Below are 12056 nucleotides of genomic sequence, written 5' to 3'. Positions count from 1 at the left end.
TGAGAAGGAAGATAGTGATCCTGCACTCCATCACTTTGGGGAGTACTTAGTCCTAAACCCCATAGAGCTCGGGAGGGAGTGCTCCAGGGGTTTGCTGAGCCTGGACCCTACTGTAGGAGATGCTCTGGGAGAGATGCTGAGCCTGAATCCTGTAACAAAGAGGTACAAAGCCTGGATTCCATCCCCTAGAGTGTGCTGAGCTTGGTCCCCTTCCCCAGGGGATACAGAGGGGAACCCACTTTGCTGGGCAGGGGGGTGAAATACTCCTTACCTGGGCGAGAGGCGCTGCGCCAGCCTCCTCCGCGCCGCTCGGGCTCCTTCCCACCCCTTCCTCCTCCTCCTCCTCCTCCCTCCGCTGCCGCCTGGGCTCGCTCGTCGCGGCTGGGGGGAGCGGCCCCGCCGCAGGTGATGTCCCCGCGGGCAGCGCCCCGCCGCAGGTAACGGGGTGCGGGGGTTCCGCCGCGATCCGCGGGGGGGGGAGGCAGGAGGGGGATGGGGATGGTGCGGGGCTGCCGAACTTCTCCAACAACGGCGGATGCGGGAAGCGGGGTGAGAGCTGCAGCACCGGGGTACGCGGGGCTGCTGGTGGCTGAGCAGCGCCCAACGCGATGGAAGGGATTGCTTTAATCCCTCCGTACCCATAGGGAACGGGAAAAAGGCTTTTCGAAGCGACCAACTCGCCTCGGGTGGATTCTCGTTTTCTCAAGAAACAACGCTTTAGATTGTTTTGTGGTTCTTTTGGTTGTTGTTTTTCATTGTTTTTTTTTTTTTTTTTTAACATTCCCCCACTCCTTTGCTCGTCTCTTCCTTTAAATCATCTTCCCCTGAGCGCCTCGAGCGCTGCCCCGCACGCATCCCGCTTTATTTAAAGAAAACGCTCAAACTTCACGAGGGAGGGTTGGTCCCCGGGAAAGCAGCCGGCTGCATGGCATCGGGCTGCCTTCCACGGAGCCCGGGCTGTGGCAGGGACAGCGTCTCCCCGCTGTTGTTTGATCTGCACAGCAGCGGTCCTTCTGTTCCGATCCACCGAAAGAGGTTCGGGATACCACGGGGAGGTAAATCGCAGCCTATGCCCAGTTGCAATTGGGGGTTACAGGTGCGGGGCTTTGTTGTCGGCATTTAATCGGGCAAATTTATATTAGCATAGTGAGGATCTGCCGAAAGAGAAGGGGGACTAATGAAGATGCTGTAAGAGAAGGCAACAGTTATTTGTTTTTGTATTTTTGTTGCTGGCTGTCGGTTTTGTTTTTAGGGAATGGGGGAGGTGGGAGAATCACCGTCCCTGGAGGTGTTGCAGAGCCTTGGTGATGTGGCACTGAGGGAGGTGGGCAGGTGGGAGTGGGCTGCATGAGCTGACAGGGCTTTTCCAACCTTTATAATTTCTCCAGTGGCTTGACGGTGTCATTTTGGGGGTGCTCGGCTGGAATGGGAAGTTTCTATGCTGCACTTGCAGTGGTTTATTGCCTGTGTTTGTGAAGCCACCAAAGCCCTCCTGGTGACAGGTCCCCTGGGCACAGCAGATGGTCCTACAGTGCTCCTGGCCCTTCCCAGTGCACCGTGCTGGGACATCTCTGCATGCAGCTCTGGAGTATGAGAGCAGTGTGGGATGGGGCTGGAGCACGCCATGTGCCCGGTGGCATTCCCATGGGAAGCGTGTGTTTGTTGAAATCCAGGCGGCTGTTCTGGGGGAGGGAGATGTAACATTGCCATTCCTCCTTCCCCTGGGGAGAGAAGGGAGGAAATCCCTTCGCAGTCCTGTTTTTTTTTCCTTCCACCCCCTCCCTCCCCAGTGTTATGCAGGCAAACTGCTTTGTAGCACAAAGTCGAGATTGTGTCCGGGAAGAACGGCAAGTTGTTTTAATGCTAAATTGTAACACTCCCTTTGTGAGAAACTGTAAAAATTGATGGTCTCCACTTTTTTTAATTCTTTTTTTTTTTTTTCCTCCTTTTGTGATAAGTGAGAGGAATGTTTGCAAGATAAGTGGGAGCTCGGAGCCCATTGGTGTGTTGCAGCAGGGCTGGGAAGGGCACCCAGCTCTGCCTGGGGGATACCTGTCTGCCCCACTCCAGGGCTCCACCTGGAAGCATCAGGGAGATGGCATGGGAAGGGGCTCCCACTGCTATGGGGCAGCGCCCAGTGTGGCAAGATGGGCAGGGAAAGACAAAACTTCCCCAGGAGGAAGCAGCCACAGCACTGGGAACTTCTGAAAAAGGGCTCCATTCATCAAGTTTCTTAAATGTGCTGCGCAGATGGTCTGGAGTGCTAATGCCTTGTGAATGGGGTTGTTGCCTCTTGTTAGGGTGGAAGCAACCCAGCTGCCTGCAGTCCTGCTCTGCAGCAGTGTGCCTGGGTGCAGGCTGTGCTTTAATGCTTGTGATCTGTGAGCACAAATGTTTCAAAGTGCACCCCAGCACTTCTTCCTTTTCCCCTTACAGCATCCCACAAAAAGAATTCCAGCGATGCTACAGGACAAGGGTTAGTTTGGGACTTTTATGGCCTAAGACCTACAAATAATAAAAAATATTTACAATTTGTGCCTTCCTGCTTGCATTGCTGCGGGGTCCTATTTCACCTTGTGGGTTGTGTGGCTGAGATCTCGGTGGTTTCCACAAGGCTCATTCAAGCCTTGCAGATCTCCATGGTCTGGCATCCCCAGCACATTGTAACATGGGGCTAGAATAGCATTTTTGCTCACGTAGCATGTGCACACTGGGGGTGTTTGTTATTCTGCACGTGTGTGGAACACTTAGATGGGTGTGTTTTCATTTGCACTTCACAGTTGTCTTCCCTTCTGAGCAGGGCATGAGCAGAACACATCTAGCCCCCATTGCCCAGCAGATTTGAATCAAACCCTCAGAACCTTTCCTCTTGCTGCTTTGTCCTCTGCTCTTTGGGACTGAGTCTGGAGAGGCTCCCATCGTGTGGAAACTATGCTGTGTGCGCTCTGTGAGCTGGGCTCTGGTTATAGAATCAGAAAGGTTGGAAAAGACCTTTAAGCTCACTTAGTCCAACCATCAGCCCATCACCACCGAGCCACATCCCTGTTGGTGCAGTCCCTGTGCCTCATCCCAGTGTGCCACTGTAGCTCCAGTTTGCCAAGGATTTATGATGGGGAACTGGTCACCATAGGCAGTGTAGCAACCACTGCTGGGGACTCAGTGCTGCCCTGGTCAGTGTCTTTTGCCTCGCCCACAAGAGATGCTGCCTTTAAGCATGGCAGGGCAGGTGGTTATGCATGCCTCAGTAGGGGGATGTGTCGTATTCCAAAGACCCAGAGGTGTTATTAACATTGCATGAACGAGGCAGTGAATGTGATACACAGACTTGTAACGCTGTGCTACCAGATGATGTTCTGCAGTCGTGCAGCTGGAGGTTCTGCTTGCGCAAACCCATGTGGCTACTGGGGCTGTTTTATGGCACTTGTGATTTCACTTCCAGCTGGGGTAAAACATGAACTCAAGTCCAGCACTTCCAACTAGGACAAAGTTTTCTTGCGTGGAGTGAGGTCCAGAAGCTTCTGCTCAAATACAGTGTTTTCTTTTAATCTAGATCTTTTGGTTAAACAATATGTTCTGTAGTTAATGCTTGTTTCCTACTGGAAAAGCAAATAAAAATCTTCCACTTCCTTGCTTGGAGAAAGGAACGAGCTGCTGCAGACACTGGGAGCTTCTCTGCAGATTCTGGTAAAGGAGAGTAGTGGCAGCCGTGTGTCCCTTCCCAATGGACAGCCCTGCATTTATTTAACGAGGGAATTTTTCCCCTCACCACAGGGAAGAGAATAATAATACAAAAAAAAAAGGGGCAATTTTTTTTTTTTTACTGGGAACAAATCTCATTTTCAAGAGTCCTGACAAAATGAGCCATAAAATTACAATATTTCCAAGCACTCCGTAATTCTGGTGCGGACGGCTCTTCATCACAGAATCTGAAAGCTCAGAAAATATAAAACTCATTAGATTAAAATAAACCACCTACTGCGCAGGAGAAAAGCTTATTTATCAATATCAATTTACTTCTGATTACCCTTTTCTGCCATTTGTTATTTTTAGGAATTATGATTTGTATACTGCTCAAGTCAACGCATGGAATTACACTTATTGTGAAGGCCTGGCTAAGAAGTCAGTTAAAAAAAATAATAAATTTAGGAATCAACTTTTTTTTTTTTAACAGTGCTTCTGGTAGGGGAGCAGGGCAATGGAGAAGGTGGAACATGTTGCAGGCAGTGCTGGGGTTGAGGCTTGATATTGGTGCTCACAAGGGTTGAGTCTGGTCAGTGGTGATGGATAAAGAAAGGGCAGTGGATGCTCACCCTGGGGCCCGCTTTCCTCCTGCAGTGGTTTTTAGGAGGGTTTCACCCATACGTGTTCCCTCTTGCCGTGTCTCCTTATCAGGATAGGGAGAAAGGGGCTCTGGGTTTGGAGCCCACTTAGCAACATCAGCAGCTTGAATGCAAGAGCAACTCCGCCAGCAGGACGCAGTGGAGTCGATTAAGGATGCTCAGTGTGTTTTGCATGCATGCACAGCGTTCTCCTATGCGAGCACCCTAACAGTACACTTCAAAACAACCAGTGCAGGTGCACGGCCTGGAAGCCAGCACTCAAGCACCCTGAGAGCGATGTGCTGAGTCCAGTCAGTGTTTTGCAGAGGCTGCCAATATTGCTTGGTTTAAATCCTGCTGGATATGCACTGCTGGGCTCTGCTGCAGCTCCTCCCGTGTTAGCAGGTGGGACAATTCCAAAAGCTGTGCTATGTGTATGGGGGGCTCTGTGTGGTTCTCTCTGGGTCGCAAAAGTGGTGCCAGGCTCAAGCTGAACTTGCAAGTGCTCAACTCCTCTGCAGACAGTGTTCTAGCAGGAGAAGCTCCTCCAGCTTGCATCTGTCCCTATTAATATAGTTTTGTCTGCTGCTTCCCATGCCTTGGGGAGCACTTGCCAGCGGGCTGGGAGCTCTCTGCTTTAACATCAGTGCTTTTGCAGCCAGGAGACCACGGTAAGTTCCTAGAGATGACTTGCCCAGAGACATTATTATGTCAGGTGTTGCTCCGAATGCTTCCTACACAGAGCCTCTTCCAGGCAGAAGGTGTGATTTAATATGCTCCTAGTCACAAGTTTTGAAGTTCTCCCCCGAGATCCCTCAAGCCCGTTCCGAAATCTGCAGTATCGGAGTGAACTGCCTCTGAGAGCCAGTGAAGAGCTGCAGCATTAATGAAGACAGACAAAAATCAAAATGACATTTCAGGCAATTACTTACATAATGAAGTGACTGACTTGGAATGTACAATATTTAGATTTATCGTGGCACTCAAAAGGGATGCTGTCAGCTGCCTTTAGTTCTCCATCACGCAAATTGTTTTTCCACCGCCCTGTTGCTTTTTAAACGTGGTCTGTGAAGCCGGGGAATAATGTTTCCGCTCACCTGAGCTTATAGCAGTGCTATTTTAGCAGAAACTTAGTGTTTTTCTCAATAGCGTTTTTGTACTGCTGAATGCAGAGGGGCTCGAATGCTCCATTTGGGCTGTGGTTGGGGGTGGCAGCTCTGTCTGTGTGGAGGTAGGGGCCCCAGCTCTCTCCTTGGGCTTGTGCTGAGGGTCCCAACTGTGCTGTCTTTCCTGAGTGTGCATCCCTTCTCCTGGAACCTCTCTTGTGGGGAAATAGCTGAAGAAATGGGAATTTAAGGCCCTTTCTGCTGAGATGGTGACAGAGTTATGAACCGAACTGTCTTCACTGACATTTCTATCAGTAAAAATGAAATACACGTAGCGATTACTCTGAAGCTCCTGAGGAGCGCCCGCCTCTTCGTGCCAGGCTGGGACTGAGCACCCTGCTGCTCTGAGGGTGGTGATGGGATGTAAAGAGGAGGAAATCCTAGAGCAAAGCAGGATGTGGGCAGGTCTGCCCTGCAGTGCCTGCTTGGCAGCTGCCCTACTGGTTTGAGAGGTGCATGTGGCTCTGTGCACCTCCAGGGATGGGGCACCTACAGCTCTGGGCAGCAGTGCCAGTGCCTCACCACCCTCTGAGTGAAGATTTCTCCCTAAAACCTAACATAAACCTCCCCTCTTTCAACTTAAAGCCCTTTGCTGGCATTGTTGAGCCCATCCTGGGGCTGTGTCGTATGTGAGCAGACAGCTGAGCTTGAAGGACCCCAATGTACTACAAAAACGTTGCTGGTTCCTTAGCTCCCCTGATGTGCTGGGAGGGTTCTGGGTGGTGTGTTCCGCATGGAAGCTGAGTGTTAACAAAATAGTGATCTGTGTGTGTTGTGCCAGCTGTGTCCCTGAGCCTGCTCTGGGGGCATGAGACAATATCTGTGATGTGCTGGGCTTGACGTGAGCTGCTTTTTTGGCAGGAACAATGAAGCGTCGCACTGCTGCCAGCAACCTTCTGTTGTCCCTCCTGGTCTTGGAGCTGATCCCTCTGGGTAAGTGAAGCTTGTGGTTGCTGAGTGCTGTGCTTGGAATCCAACCCATGTGCTGGCTGCTGGCTGTTTGCCAAGTAGCTGTCTGTTCTGCCACCACGTGGGTCTGTAGGCATGGTGGAATCCCCCCAAAAGCTTGGGGTGCTCCTTTCCCTTCCCCTGCCCCCACTCGCGATGTGACAAATTATTGTCTAGAAGACCTCACCTTGCCTGGTCTTACATCCATGTTCCCTTCTGAAGAGAGCAGGTAGGATGAGAGGAGGAGGGGGAGGGTGATGTGCAGGTGACCCAACAGTGGTACCTGCTCCTCGTGCATCGGAGTGGGAAGACCTTGGCAATTTCCAGCTGCGTGTCCAAGAGGTCACAGCTGGTGACAGATCATCTTATGCAAGGATGCATAAGGAAGCAGACAAAAGGCAAGGACGTGAACCAGAAGCCTGCAAGCTGCTTAACAGCAGAGGTATTTCTGTAACACGTGGCAGGACTCTCCCTGTGCTTTCAGCAGCAAAATTATTACCTGAGTAGTGCTGTAATGTATGCTGTGTGGGAAATAACTCCTCCATGAACTGCACAACCTCTCCTGTATTTCCATCTGGAGCAAATGCCAGCTTGCAGGAGGGGGAAGAGCTCAGGGCATGCGGACATGGGGTGTGATGGATGCTCCCGGTCTCCTCGGGAGCTCTGGCAGGGTGTGTGAGTACAAAACACAGAGCAAAGCTCCGTGAAAATCGGGATTGTTGCAGGAATGGGCTAACCCTCAGCTGCCTTTGAGGGGGCTGCAGGGGTGTTCGCTCGTGTGGCGCTCGCTGATAAACAATAGCGAGCATGTGTCCACTTGATAGCACAGTGCCCTTTGCAGTGAGTGCTTTTCTCCCCTCCTGGAGCCTCAAGATGGCTCAGCCAGATTGGCAGCCTGATTGCATGCCTGGTGTAGGACGTTCACAGCAACTGACAGGCGCAGTCAATCTCTGCGGCTCTGTATGGGATGCATGTAGCCTCGGCGGCTTACTGCCCTGTCACTGTTCTGCAAGGGGCAAAGAAAGGCAATTTGGAGGCAATTTGGAGAGCATTGGCTGCTCTCTCCTAAACTCGTCTTCATTGCCATCCCTTGGAGCTGGCTGGTTCCACCTGAAGAAGCTCTTGGATTACTGGAGCATGGAGGAAGGTGACAGCTTTCCTGGAATTTGCAGTCCAAAGCCAGGTCCTGCCTCCAGCTTTTCCCAGCTCTCAGCTGTGGTCAGCCCTGTGTTATAAGGAGAGCCCAAGAGGAGCTCAAGCTGCATCCCTCTCCCATGCCCACAGTGTGTTTTTCCCTTGAGAGGGATTTGGGGCATGTGGGAGCAGATCACACTCGCTTTGAGACTGTTCCTGTGTTAATCTGGGCTTTGAAGGGACACTTTCCTGTTGTTTCTTTAACCTACCAAAGCATCATCCATCTCCTCACCTCCCTTCATCACCTCGAGGGTGTTGAGTTTTCTTGCTCTCCACTTGTTCTCAGCAATACATCACCTTCTTCACGCTCACCATCCCAACACCTTCTCATTAAGCCTGCCCTGCTGCCCTCTGTCACCATCCCCTCTTGCCTCTTCTCAAGAAAACAACTCAAAAAAAAAAAAAAAAAAAAAAGCTCATGACCACTGTAGGAGCCATCTCTGCTCCTCTTCTATCTACCAGCTGTGGTCTGGGGGTGTCCCTCACCATCCCAGGTCCAGCCACGTTTGATTCTCCACCAGCCTGTCCCTGAGCCCGAAGATTCTCCTGCCTACAAAATGATTCTCCTGACTGCTGAAAGAACTCCTTGCTCTTTTTCCTTTCCCAGGTCAAGGCAACCGGCTACCCTACTTCATAAACTACTTCTTTGACACCTACCTGCTGATCAATGAGGACACTCCTGTGGGTAAGTGCTGTGTGTTGCTGGCTGGTCTTGCTAACCCAACGTTGGACAAGATTTTAAGTAGTAGTAATAATTAAAAAGTGATTAGATTTGATCATTACTGGTTGGTTGAGGGGTTTTTTTGGCCCATGGGTTCATACTGCCAGCTGGGGCTCAAGTTCTGCCTTGTTCTTTCTGGCTGCCTTTGGAAGGTTGGAGCTAGAGTGCTTTTGGCTAGGTCTTCTCCATGCTTGGGAGTATGTCTCAAATGCTTCGTGCATGGGAAGCTTAAGCCCATTTCTTGCTTCTGTGGTTGTTGTTTCTTGTTTCTGTGGTTGTTACTTAGCTAATTACTCAATGTGGTGTGGGGTCTTTTCCCATGTGGGGAAGGGTTGTGTTGTGCTGGGGGACCTACTGCTATAAGCAGATGGGTGAGTCTGGCAGCAGTGAGCTCTGGATGCATTCAATGCATATGGATAGAAATAGGATCTCCAGATGTAGGCCATGATTAAAAGCACAGAGAGGAGCCTCAGTGCCTTTGCCCCTTTGGGACAGTTCACAGTGGCACTGCAGTACCTGGTGACCATCAGAGCAGGCTCAGTGTCCTTGGCTCTGGCTGTGGTCCATATGGTCAGGTAACATGGTGATGTACTGGACCCAGCACCATGACTGGGACCATCCATGCTGCTGGACCTTGCCACAAAGGAACAAAGACCTCAGGAATGGAGGCTTGTGGGGAAAAACTTTCTGGAAGAGGACAGAAGGAAGGAGTTGTAAAAGCTTTGAAGGCATGGATGACCCAAAGTGAGGCAAGGCAGTGAGGGATGGAGTCTCCCCAAGCAGGGATGGATGAGTTTAAATGGGGAAGAGCATCTCTCACTGTGCCAGCACTTCATCCTCTATTCCTCATTTCCAACTGCAAATACCTGAGCATGGAGCATCTCAAATGCACTGCTGGATGCCTGGGAATTTGGGCAAGGTTGTGGTGCACATCCAGGCGTGTATGTGTTGGTGCCCTTGAAAGAAAAAAAACATCTTGGTCATCATTTGATTGGCAGGTGTACCTTATTTTTTATTTCTTTATTTAGGTAGTGATTGGTCTGAAGTAAATGCAGAAATCGACCTGATCGTTCTCAGCCTTTTTCCAGACTCTCAGTCCATTAAGCTTGTGCTCTTCAATCAGTGCTCATGACGGGCCTTTAATGCTGGAGGAATTGATTGGGAGCCCTCATGAGCAACAACAGAAGGGTGGCCAGGAGTAGATGGAGGCCCCTTCTCATGCGCTCCTACCTCCATCTACCACCTTGAGCAGCATCCTCAACACCTGTTCTTGCTGTGCTCAGATCCTCACCAGAGCTCTCAGAGATTGGAGGGCTCTGCAAAATCATAGCGTGGCTTGGGGAGCTGCTGGAAGAAAGCAGCTGTGTGGATGTAGGAGTGGGAACTGGTTGGGAACAGGTTAATGGGAACGCTTCCTGACCAAGAGTGTGGCTCTTGGAGTAGTTGAGCTTGAAATACCTTATGGGAATTTGACGGAACTTCTATTCTGGTGAAAAATGACTGGAGATTTCTGAAAGTCTATTTTCCAGTGAGATATTGTGCGTATAGAGTTGTTCCTGGCATTACGTTTGGGGCTTGATTTTTATTATTTTTTTTTCCCTAAACTCTGTATTACACTGAACAGAAATGAAATTCACTCTTAAAGATATTGGTGCTCCGGGATTTTGGTTCCAGATGCACCAGAGGGAAACATCAACCTTGAAACTGTTGACAAAGTGCTTGTTTTGCTTTATTTTGCTGTTGATAGATATTTTCAGAGTAAGGGTTGTTAACTGACAGGAAAAAAAAAGCATCACCTGGCAGCACCTTTCTTGTACCCCAGCTGAGGGCATGTAGCAAAGCTGGAAAGAGCCCATGGCTTCTTGAGGTTTTTGAGAAGCACCCATCACCGTGGCATTGAGTGAATGCTTGCTGCAGAGGATGCTGGAATAAAAAAAGGGGATTGCTACATGCTGAACCAGGTCTGAAGCTCCCACCTGGTCTTGGTACCCTCCTGCAACATCCTCAGCATCCCAGTTCCTGTTCTCAGTACTAGAGGTGTGGATGCAGCACTCAGCTGTCCCTGCACAGAGCAAGTCTTTCCCTTGCCTGGGCAGCCCTGGCTGCGTGCCTCCTTGCAGCCCTCTTCACATCGCTTGATGTGCCCAGGCACAGGAGCACCTCACACAAAGTGAGCAGCCCCACTCGCTGCGTGTGATGCCTAGAGGAATCTTAAGCAACAATTAAGAGATCGTTCCCCCCTCTAATCACTTACAGGAGTAAATTAGTCTTGTCAGGAGCTATTAAGACAGAGAACTCGGAATTCATTAGGCGAGATTGGGACTATGGAGCTGCCGGCGCTGCCGCCAGTCCGGGCTGATTAATTCCTTTGAAAACATCATCAATGCCCATCTGTTTCATTTAGGTCCTGGGAGAGCAATTTTCAGGTGGAGTGACCCTCTAGTCAGCTATTTCACCCAGAAGTAATGAAACACACACACAGGCAGAGGGGGAGCGCCGGACGGGAGCACTGGGAATAGGAAACGTGAGCTGAAGGAGGGCGAGTGCCATTGAGTCAGGAGCGGAGAGCCAGGGGAAGCCTGGATAGGGGGAGGGATAATGATGGGCTGGGCGGCTGGGGCACGGATGGGGAAATGCAGTGCTGGGGATGTCACGGATGCATGGGCAACTGTGTGCAGGGTTTAAAAAGCTTTGCTGCTTTTTAAACCCTCCCCCTGCTGATTTGATCTGGTGCATTGGAAGAAATGGAGCAACAGGCATCGGAGTAGCCAAAGCGTAGTGTTTTGCTCCAAAAGTAGAAGTAATAGCTGGTTAACAGCCCTTGGAGGGAGAGCTTGTGGGAGAGGAGCTGTCTGTCTTTATTGCGCTACTCACTGCCTTGAGCAAAATCATTCCAAGGGCCATTTCATTTAATGCCACACATCAGAGAGGGCCATAGGTAACGGAGAGCAGCATAGATATCGATGCTGGGCGAGGTGCTGGAGGACTCTGGCTCATTGGCACATAGAAGGGGTGGCACTGCTGCAGCCCTGGGTTCATTAGAAGGTGGGTCTGCAAGCAGAAGAAGGGCAAATCTCTGCTGTGGCTTTTGTAGCCTTGGATACGTGTACTTGCTACTATCCCTGTAAGAAGTGGAGGTCCATGGTGGGGTCTCCTCTTTGCACACTGGAGGAAAGGATTGGAATGGAGAACATCAGGCTTGCTTCAAACAGTACTTTTGCTCCTGAAGAGACACAAAGCAATGCCAGCATTCTGTAGGATGAGTTCTGATGCTCCCTCAGACAGGGGTTTGGGTCAGGAGGACAGGGCACCTCTGTCACCCCCCAGAGCTGCTCTTAGTGCTTCCCCTGGGGCAGGTGGTGTGAGGCTTTCTGAATGCTGCAGGGCTTAGCTGCTTGGGTCCCCCCAGAGGAATGTCATCTTAGTGTCATACAGTGACTAGGGTCTAATTGGCCAGCAAATGGGTTTGCTTTATGCAGGACGGGCTTCAGAAATGAAGATATCCGTCACGTCGGGTCCCTAAGCAGCCTTGTGTCCACCTCTCTCAATTCAGCTGCAGTTCTATGAAAGCTTTCATGCCTCACTGCCTCCCAAACTGCATGACAAAAGGGACTGCTCAAACCAGAGCAATCCTGCTTCCCCTTCATCAAAGGGATGACATTTCAGCATCATTGGAATAACGTTGTCTTAAAGTGGAAGAGGAGGTGA

The 12056-nt window shown here is 50.6% G+C and overlaps 1 protein-coding gene across 1 annotated transcript in view; it reads left to right on the top strand.

The window, feature by feature from the left end:
- The first annotated feature begins 901 nt into the window (after nt 1-901).
- CDH23 (cadherin related 23) overlaps nt 902-12056 on the top strand; it is a 129995-nt gene continuing 118840 nt past the window's right edge. The window contains exons 1-3 of the mRNA XM_090144926.1: nt 902-1055; nt 6347-6418; nt 8235-8312. Coding sequence (XP_090001052.1) covers nt 926-1055; nt 6347-6418; nt 8235-8312 — 280 coding nt within the window. The 5' untranslated portion in view covers nt 902-925. The remainder of the gene's footprint in view (nt 1056-6346; nt 6419-8234; nt 8313-12056) is intronic.

Source organism: Phasianus colchicus, chromosome 8 (genome assembly GCF_987193195.1).
Source record: "Phasianus colchicus chromosome 8, bPhaCol1.hap1.1, whole genome shotgun sequence".
Taxonomy (NCBI): Eukaryota; Metazoa; Chordata; class Aves; order Galliformes; family Phasianidae; genus Phasianus; species Phasianus colchicus.
Note: the sequence above shows the minus strand (reverse complement) of the source record. Positions and strands in the feature narration are given on the sequence as shown.